At 51.1% G+C, this 10,016-nt stretch overlaps 1 protein-coding gene across 1 annotated transcript; it reads left to right on the top strand.

Annotated features, from left to right (window-relative positions):
- The first annotated feature begins 3,948 nt into the window (after nt 1-3,948).
- CSTL1 (cystatin like 1) lies at nt 3,949-7,214 on the top strand. The gene is made up of 3 exons (XM_068525221.1): nt 3,949-4,164; nt 6,360-6,473; nt 7,131-7,214. Exons 1-3 carry the CDS (start codon nt 3,949-3,951, stop codon nt 7,212-7,214), a joined length of 414 nt encoding a protein of 137 aa, XP_068381322.1.
- Nucleotides 7,215-10,016: the final 2,802 nt, after the last annotated feature.

Below are 10,016 nucleotides of genomic sequence, written 5' to 3'. Positions count from 1 at the left end.
GAATACATTTCTATAGTTTTAATGCATCAATTTGGTGGTGCTGTGTTATAGTAGGCACAGAAACGAATACACACGACCCTGTGCTGTCAATTTTCTTCTTATACCATAGGCGCTTCAGTGGGTAGAACTGTGTTACCCCCCAAATATACGGCCATGTCCTGACCCCTAGTACCTGTGAATGGGAACTGACTTGGATACAGAGTCTTTACAGATCTAATGAAGTGAAGGATGTTAAGATGAGATTATATAAGACCAATGTTCTTTTTATTTTTCTTAGAAATTTATTTATTTATTTATGGCTGCATTGGGTCTTCGTTGCTGCGCGGGCTTTCTCTAGTTGTGGCGAGCGGGGGTTACTCTTCGTTGCGGTGCGTGAGCTTCTCATTGCAGTGGCTTCTCTTATTGCAGAGCACAGGCTCCAGGCACGTGGGCTTCAGTAGTTGTGGCAGGCAGGCTCAGTCGTTGTGGCTCACGGGTTCTAGAACGCAGGCTCAGTAGTTGTGGCGCATGGGCTTGGTTGCTCCGTGGCAGGTGGGATCTTCCCGGACCAGGGCTCGAACCCGTGTCCCCTGCATTGGCAGGCGGATTCTTAACCACTGTGCCACCAGGGAAGCCCCAAGACTGATGTTCTTATAGGAGAAAGATGAGACAGATTTGAGACCAAGGGAGGCAGGGGAAGCCATGTGAAGATGGAGGCGTGGATTGGAGTGACACTGCCATGAGCCCAAGAACTCCAGGAGTGACACGACAAGGCTTCTTTTAGTTTTATTCTATGGACATAGCCAGGGTCTATATTTTCCTCTCATTCCATGGAAATCACTGGAGTCCCATTTTCTCTTAATTTATGGGTGTCGCCAAGGCCCACATTTCTTAAGCAGATCTATTTGGTGTGTGTGTTGCCCCGCGTTCACGGGTTTTCTAACACAGCTCACGGACGTCACCTTCCCCTCCTCAGGTCCACAGTCTGATGGCATGTCCAGGGTGGCTGTCCACCCAGACGTTCAGGGCGGGCTGAGCTGGTCCAGGCCCAAGCATCCCGCACATCCCTCTCACTCCTTCCGTATATGTTTCATAATGGCACTCCGGCCGCCCGGGCTCAGGTATTCCAAAGCTGCCACCTCCCCCAGCTGGACAAGCCCTGCAAGGCCGTGGGGTCAAGGAGGACACCGTGGCAGGTCCTAGCAGGACTTTCATGCCAGAGGGTGGTCTGGATTCCAGGACACTTGGGGTCCGGCAGGCCACGGGCTTCGGCGTGTGGGTTCAGAGTCACAACAGAATAACACGGAGGGTGTTCTTGCCTGGCTTGAGAAACAGATTTCTCGCCTACGTTGATTGTCTCCACCCCAATCCAAGATTAGTTGTTTTCCCCGTTCTCATCTTACAGATGAGGAAACTGAGGCTGGGGAGACGAACCAGCTCTCCCAGAACCCAGCAAAAACCCAGGAGAGCCAGATTGCAAGGCCTGTGCCTCCCCTGCCATATCGTGCTGCTTCTCAAAGTCCAAGATCCTATTTATTTATTTTTGAACACTTTAACCTTTATTTTGAAATAATTTCAGACTTACAAGAAAGATTACAAGAATAGCATAGTGTACTCATATACCGTGTACCCCACTTCCCCTCATGCTAACATCCTGCATAACTCCAGGACAACGGTGGAAACCAGGGAGTTAACATTCTTACTAATGGAAGAAATGTTCACATATTGAGGTAAGAGGTAGTCATTCTGGCTTATATGTGAGTTGACTTGAATTTTCTGCTAATTAAAACAGCCTGTTTGTGGTCCATCAAACATACATTGCATATCTGCTTTAATCATTAAAGAAAAAGGCACGCTATCCAGAAGTAAAGAATGTCTGAAGATAGAGATAAATGCCTTCCTCCCTGGGACGTCAATGCTGGGACTCCTTTGATGATAAGACTCCCTTCCCAGGTGCCAAGGCTGTACTGACTCTCTGTATGCATTCTGATCCAGTTTTGTTTTTTTTTTTTTATTTTGAAACCTTGAAGGAATGTATCCCTGACTTGTTGATGTTCTTTGTTCTGACAAGATACAAAACTGTGCTGAAGACCATGCTTCTCCGAAGCAGTTCTTCAGAGTTATCTGAGAGGCTGAGTCCCAGGCTATAGTCCTCAGTTTGGCTCAAATAAAACTCTTTTCTCTTCCTATTACAGATTGGTTATTGATTATTTGTATCAGCAGTATTATGCTATTAATCTACAGACTTTATCCACATTTCATCAATTGTCCTACTAATGTTCTTTTTCTGGAGCAAAACCCCATTCAGGATCCCACCTTAATGAGTGTTTTAAAAATAGGGAGCTTGGGCTTTCCTGGTGGCGCAGTGGTTGAGAATCTGCCTGCCAATGCAGGGGACACGGGTTCGAGCCCTGGTCTGGGAAGATCCCACATGCCGCGGAGCAACTAGGCCCGTGAGCCACAACTACTGAGCCTGCACGACTGGAGCCTGTGCTCCGCAACAAGAGAGGCCGCGATAGTGAGAGGCCCGCGCACCGCGATGAAGAGTGGCCCCCGCTTGCCGCAACTGGAGAAAGCCCTCGCACAGAAACGAAGACCCAACACAGCCATAAATAAATTAAAAAAAAAAAAATACAAGGTGCTATAGAAGCACTTTAAAAAAAAAAAATAGGGAGCTCTTACAGGCTTCTGGGTGCAGGTGATGGGGTTCAGGACATGTTACCCCCAAATATGGCACCTTGGCTTATGGACTGTCTTAAGCTGGGGGAGTCTGAAAAAATGGCAGAAGCAGGAAGGTCACTCTGACCTCCCACTGGCCCTTCCTCCCTGAAACAGGAGATCAATGTCCCAAGTGATAGGTCCCCTCTCTGCACATGAAGATAGAGGATGTCCTGGTAACCAGAGACGGGAAGGCAGGGCCAAGGAGGCTGCTTAAACTAACTTGTTACCCTTTCACCACTGGGCACCCCGAGCCCAACCCCTTTGTCTTGGCAACTTCACAGATTTATTGTGTCCCTATCTACAAAACATGAAATCTCCCCGTTCTGGTCACTTCTCTGGGTCTTCATTCTCTTGTGAAGTCTCCCACATACATGTCAAAGCCAGTAAAGTTTGTATACTTGTCTCCTGTTCATCTGCCTTCTGTCAGTTTAATTCTTAGGCTCAGCCAGAGACCCAAAGAGGGGAGAGGACATTTCCCTTCCCTACACGGGCAACACCTAACCTTCAGGGGTCTGCAGGGTTAATTTCTGAATAAGGCCCACAGCTCATTCCTCCCTCACAGAAAGGCTGGGATTACCTCACAAAGCTCCGCTGGGGTCACACCAAGATGGTAAGAGCTAGTGCTGGGGTGCAGGCACAGTGGGATCCAGCAGGCCGAACTCTGTGGTGAGTGGGTGGCAGAGATCCAGTGTCTAGAGGAAGCACGGAGTAGTGGATGGCCGGGCTAGACGGCTGGAACCCACTGTAGGTAATGTGGAATGTATCCTGTTCTGTGTCCCTGATTCCTTGCATCCCAGTTCAAACACTACCTTCTCCATGGCCTTCCCCGAGTCTCACCAATGGCCCTTCCCTGTCTGATACACCAGCTCTTCTTGCCTGTGGGGTCTGCTCTGTGGGCTTTTGTCCTCACTGAGTGTGAAGGTAACGAGAGGGTCTTGCCCGCCTTGGTGGGTGTTTAGAAATCACGCTTGCCTCAATCACTGAAGGACCCAAGGGGCAAGAAAGGTGAACGAGCTGACGGCGGGTTGGGCAGCCGCGCGGGAAGACTTCCCCGGCGGGTCCTCCGGTCAAGTCATGGGCAGGCCCCGAAGGAAGGGGTTGGGGCCTCAGTCTCTGTTTTATGGCAGGCGGGCATCTCCTGGGGAAGCCTGCGTGGGTGACGGCTGTGGGGAGAGAGGGTGAGTGGACGAGGCTGGCACCTTTCTACCTGGAAGGCCCGGTGGAGAGGAGGCTTCCGAGGCCACAGAGATGGGAGCTGGACCCTGGGGGAACCCTCTGCTGCTGCTGGCGGCCCTGGCCCTGGTGGCCAGGCTGGGTCAATTGCAACAGTGGAGCGGCTTCCAGGAGTCCACGAGCCCGAAGAACGTGAACTCCACCCTCGCCTTCTTCATGGAGACGTACAACAACAACAGCAATGACTCCTACCTGTTCCGCGTGGACCAGCTGCTCCGAAGCCAGGTGCAGGTGAGAGCGAGTGCGCAGGGCCTCGTGGGCACAGGTGTGTCTCCCAGAGGGGACCGGGGGGTGCCTTCCCGGGAGCAGGGTTGTTCAGACCCAGAGCCGCCTGAGCACCGAGGTTACTCTCATTTGAACGGAAGTGTCCCCGAGCTCCTTAGCTGCTCTCCCGAGGGAAGAATCGCTTTCATTCAGAAATTTGCCAGAAGGGCAGCAAATGAGGATGGTCTCGCCTCCTTTATTATTCCTGCCGTTTGGCAAAACATAAGTGTTCTCTGTAGGTTCCCCTCAGCGATAGTTTTTCCATGTCCAGGGTTGTAAAATCTGAGTCTGGATGTTCTAGCCATGTCCTTCAGAAAGCTGGAATGACACAGAGGACCTCTAGCAGAGTCCTATAGGAACCTGGAGGTGCACGTCATCTCTCATTTTATTTTACATATAAAGTTTCTCTGAAATACATCAATTGAAGGATAATAGAGGAAAGAAAAGTTGTTAAAAAACCACTTTTGTTGGTCCAACCTGCCCTCAAGGTTAGATAGTAAACTATATGAGTTAGGGCGGAGGCAATAATGCATCTTCATTCAATTAACTGGATTTGGAAAAAAACTGACTAGGAGAAAAGGGCTAGAGAGAGGGACGGCAGGAACACAGAAACCAGCCAGGGTGGGGCAGGGCAGGCGGGCAGTGCTAGTGTGACGTTAAGGGGCCTCACAGGGCGTGGACAGCAGCCTGTCTGCCTGAGTCACACACTCTTGCTGCAAGACGGCGGCTTATGGCGCCAAGGACATTGAGGTGACATGGCCACAAGGTGGCAGCCATCCACCAAATTCTGCCCAAGTTGGCATTTTCTCCCCCATCAGTCTCTGGGGTGAAGCTGGAACCCAAGGAGGCCAGTCATGTGGAGTTGGTCCTTTATCACTAACAGTTAACTGAAATGATTGTTTATAAGCAAACTTTTGATGTCATTCAGCCAGATTAGTGGACAGAGCGGGCGCACCCCTGGGTAGCTGGGTGACAATCGCCTGCTGCCCCGTGATTGTGTCCATCTGTACCTCACAGAGGGCAGGGAGGGGATGCGGTGGCCGTCTCTGCTGGGCTCCTGGTCCCCCTTCTGGGTTTGACACCCAGCTCCTCCTAATCGTGGAGTCTTGGTCAAGCACCATCCATACTCTCCAGGCCTCAGTTTCCTGACCTGCAAAGTGGGCAGAATAAGAGTGAAGCGGCACCTGTGAAAACATTTGTATCATCATGATTATTCCTATTATTATTTAACTAACGAGCCTAACAATGAATAAGAAAGCACTGTGCACTCTGAAATGTTAGTTAAATTTGCCACCAGTGTTTTAATTTCTTCACACACGCGGGGTGTGCTGAGGGTCAGTGTGAAACCTCTTGGCACCAACCCTGCAAGCTGGATAGAGCCGTCCTTCGATGGAGAGCCAGAAGCCCTGCATCCTGAGGTCCTTCCAGTGGCTGCCGGGACCAGGGTGGTGGTCCTGCCCCAGGCCCCCTCCCCTGCTGCTCTGCCCTGAGGTTTTCTGGGGGGGCTGTCCTCCCAGGGGCCACCCCAGAGAGTGCCCAGCCTTCTCACTGGTTTGACCACTGACTTTGGGGCAAGGCAGTAGGGAGGGAGGAAGAGGACACAGGCAGAGCCCAGGGAACAGATGAGGGTCCATCCATGCATTCTGAGGACCGTTGTTGCAGACTAGGGGGTACGATGGGGCTGCAGCCAAGTTGCCTCCCTGGTCCCAAGGATGCGAGGGAGACAGGTGAGAAGCCACCTGTGGCTGCAGCAGTGGAGCCGGTGCAGAGCAGGGACCGGGCTCCGCACATGCTGGGCGCTGACTGGGGACCACTGGGCATCCTCCAGCCAGGAGGGGAGGAGGGAATGGGGACAGAGGCTCCTGGGACTTCACTCTCCAACCCAGCTCCTCCTGGGGAGCACCAGCAATGCTTGGAGTCAAAACTAACAGCCCTTTGGGACTTCCCTGGCGGTCGGTAGGTAAGACTCCGTGCTCCCAATGCAGGGGGCCCAGGTTCGATCCCTGGTCAGGGAACTAGATCCCGCGTGCATGCCGCAACTGAGTCCACGTGACGTAACTAAAGATCCCATGTGTCACAACTAAGACATGACACAGCCAAAATAAATAAATATTTAAAAAACAAACAAACAAACAAATCTAACAGCCTTTGCTTCTTGGTAGCTGACGACAGGTGTAGAGTACCTGGTCACTGTGAAAATTAGCCGGACCAAGTGCAAGAGGAACAGCACGAACAACCCTTGGTGCCCCATTCAGAGCAAGAAGAAGCTGCAGAAGGTGTGTGCCCGCAGCTGTCTGAGAAGGCGCTCCAGTCAAGGGGGGAATAAACGTTTTACAAGGAAACATGGACAGGATGTCGGAAGCTCTGGTGGCCGTGTGGCTGGGACGGAGCGAGGACGCAGCCCCAGGGCTGCCTGATGCCACCGGTGGTGCCTGGGGCCGGGAGAGGGGGAAGGGAAGCCCTCTGACTGGGTGTCTCCCCACCCCGCACTGGCACAGCCCTGGCCCCAGGCCTCCCGGCCGCTGGATGCCTCACCCACCTGGCACACTCCCTGGCCCTTAGATGGAAGCGGCTTTACCTTCCTCGGGGACCTTGTTCTGTCTGGGTCTGCACCGCTGGGTCCCTGTGGATTGTCCAGTCACCTCCTTGTCTTCCAACCTATGTCCTCCTCCTGGTCCCTCTTGGCAGCACCTCCTGCAAGCTGGCAGGTGCAGGAGGACTGGGCGGGGGAGCCCAGGGTGACATTCCTGTGCCGGCTCGGCTGACCCTCTCACCCCCAGCATGTGCCAGTGAGTAGATCTGGCCTTGCCCACGTGTCAGGCCAGGTCCAGACTCCCCAGGCAGGGGCTGGGGGTGGGGACAGGAATTTTTGTTGCCTTCAAAAAAAATATTTCCCTGAAAGCTGATTGTCCGTTTCCTTTCTCCTTCCACAGAGTTTCATTTGTGACTTTCTGGTATACACTGTACCCTGGATGAACCATTACCAGCTCTGGAACAACTCCTGTCTGGATGCCTAGGTGCATATGTGCAAAGATCCTTGATGAAACGTTGGACGGTCGTGCTGTGTGCTTTGCATTGTAGAATCTGAAAGGCCCTTGAATCCCTCATCAGGATCTCGGTACACGCTCACACGTACGTGCACACTCACAGCCATCCAAACCTCACACGTGTGCACTCACACACTCATGCCCAGAGTCAATGGTCTTTAGGCGGCTGATGTGGTTTGAGTAGAAGGTTGTTAATCCTTTGGGGGAAGCTCATCACTTAGTTTCTACCTCCAGCCCGCACCTCTGAGGCTTTTCACGCGTCAGGCACATCCTGACTTGAGCTTGGAGAGCCCAATTTCTGTCCCACGCACGTACAACTCTGTGACTGACACCTGTCTTTGTGAGTGTGTCAGGGGTCCCCACACCCACCCTCTGGCTCAGGAATTCACTAGGAGGATTCCCAGGACCTGGCAGGTGTACAGTCGTACTCAGGGCTGTGAATTTTACAGTGAAGGATACAGGACAAAAGCAGCCAAGGGAAGAGGCTCGTGGGGAGAAGTCCCCGAAACCAGGCACAGGATTCCAGGGTCCCCTCCGGAGGCAGCCACACAGGACACGCCTCATTCCTCCAGGAATTAGATAAAGTGTGTGCCAGGGAAACTCCCCAGGGACTCAGTGCCCCGGGATTTCACTGGAGCTGCTCACATAGGCAGCCTCTGCCCAGCATGTACCAAAATTTCAGATTTCTGGAAAGAAAGCAGGTGCTCAGCATAAATCCCATTGTTTGTATAAACATTGTAGACCTAGTGAGGCCCTCTTATCACTTAGGGAAAGTTTTATATCGGGAATGGTTTACCGTCCTAGTTCCCAGACTCCAGCCAAGGCCGACTTTGCAAGCAGGCCTTTCCAAGGACCCCGTGTCTTGGGCTGGCCGTGGGGTGGTCTTCCTGACAGAGAGTTCTCGAGCCCCTCACGGGCTCACTGCTGGTGGAGTGAGACCCACGGTGTCTTCCGTCATGTGACTCACAGTCAAGCAGAGAAGGTGTGCCCTGGACCACACACAGGGAGCGGCTGTGGGCTGAGACGTGCCCCCAGACCAGCTGGTCTCCTCCCCAGGGAGCAGTCCCACCATCAGTCACAATGGCAACTCGAGAGAGTGTTTCCGGAGGGGGAAGAGTAAGCACACAAGCCAGAAACTCACATTTGCCAGAGGGGCCTGAGGCAGAGGGGAGGATGGAGGTGAAGGGTTAAACGTGGTGAAATTCTTGTGCAAAAAAGAGGGAAGCTGGAAGCATCTGGTTTTGCAAATCTGACATCACTGGGGGCTGCCTGGGGGCCTGGTGCTGCCTGCTGCCCTCACTACCTTACTTGACAGCCCTATAAAACGGCAGCTTATCCCCACATCACAGGCCAGGAGCCTCCAAAGGAAACTCTGTCCAGATCCTAACATCCCAGCCAAGGCTGGCCTATTGGCTGAACTTCTAGAAATGGAATGTAAAGGAAGGTAAACTTTCTCTCAAACTGGTAGAATACTGACGCCAGTAGACCAAATTATATATACATAATGTAACATCTAAGCAACCACTAAAAAGGCTATGCAGAGATACACTCAAAAACAGTATAGAGCTTCCCTGGTGGTGCAGTGGTTGAGAATCTGCCTGCCAATGCAGGGGACACAGGTTCGAGCCCTGGTCTGGGAAGATCCCATATGCCGCGGAGTCACTAGGCCCGTGAGCCACAACTACTGAGCCTGCGTGTCTGGAGCCTGTGCTCCGCAACAAGAGAGGCCGCGATAGTGAGAGGCCCGTGCACCGCGATGAAGAGTGGCCCCCGCTCGCTGCAACTAGAGAAAGCCCTCGCACAGAAACGAAGACCCAACACAGCCAAAAATAATTAATTAATTAATTAATTAATTAAAAAACAGTATAGATACGTGCAAGTGGAATTCTTGAAAAAGTGTTCAAGAAACTCACAGGAAGAATAAAGAAAACACAAATAAAAAGCAGAGAGAACAGAGAACAAATAGTAAAATAGACGTAAGCCCTCACATGTTAATAATGTCATGCATGGTATGTACAAACCACATGTAAATTGTCTAAACAAGCCAATTAAAAGACAGATAATGATAGAGTGGATTAAAAAAGTGACCCAACTGTATGCTGTCTACAAGAAACTTACTTTAAATATAACGATACAGGTAGGTTGGAAGTAAAAAAGTGAAGAAGGTTATATTATGCGAACATTAATTGGAAGCAGGAGAGCCTATATTAATATCAGATGAAGTTGACCTCAGGGCAAAGACTATCACCAGGGATAGAGAGGAACATTACGATACATCTACTCTGGAAAAGTTTGGCAGTTTCTTTAAAAAAAAAAAAATCCTAAAATATACTTTAGCGTACAAGTCAGCAATTGCATTCCTGGGCATTTAACCTAGAGAAACGAAACCTTAGGTCCACACATGAACCTTACATGCTTGTACGTAGAAGCTTCATTTGTAATAGCCCAAAACTTGAAAGCAACTAACACACCTACAATAGGTAAATAGTTAACTGTGGTACTGAGGACGCCATGAAATACCACTAAGCAATTAAAAGGCACACACTACCGATACATGAAACAACTTGGATAGATCCCAAGGGCATTGTGACCAGTCTCCAAAGGGCACACACTGTATGATTCTATTCACACAACACGTTTGAATTGCCACAGTAATAAAGATGGAGAAGTGAGTGGTTGCTGGGAGTTTGAGATGGTGAAGGAAAGGTGTGACTACAGAGGGGTTAGTGCAGAATGTCTTTGTCATGGTGGCCACACAAATCAACACATAGG

The sequence above is a fragment of the Eschrichtius robustus genome, chromosome 16 (genome assembly GCF_028021215.1).
Source record: "Eschrichtius robustus isolate mEscRob2 chromosome 16, mEscRob2.pri, whole genome shotgun sequence".
Lineage (NCBI taxonomy): Eukaryota > Metazoa > Chordata > Mammalia > Artiodactyla > Eschrichtiidae > Eschrichtius > Eschrichtius robustus.
Note: the sequence above shows the minus strand (reverse complement) of the source record. Positions and strands in the feature narration are given on the sequence as shown.

Coding starts and splice junctions, on each gene's coding strand:
- CSTL1 (XM_068525221.1), top strand. CDS start 3,949: ATGGGAGCTGGACCCTGGGGGAACCCTCTGCTGCTGCTGGCGGCCCTG. Junction 4,165..6,359: donor TGCTCCGAAGCCAGGTGCAG/GTGAGAGCGAGT, acceptor GCTTCTTGGTAG/CTGACGACAGGTGTAGAGTA. Junction 6,474..7,130: donor GCAAGAAGAAGCTGCAGAAG/GTGTGTGCCCGC, acceptor CTCCTTCCACAG/AGTTTCATTTGTGACTTTCT.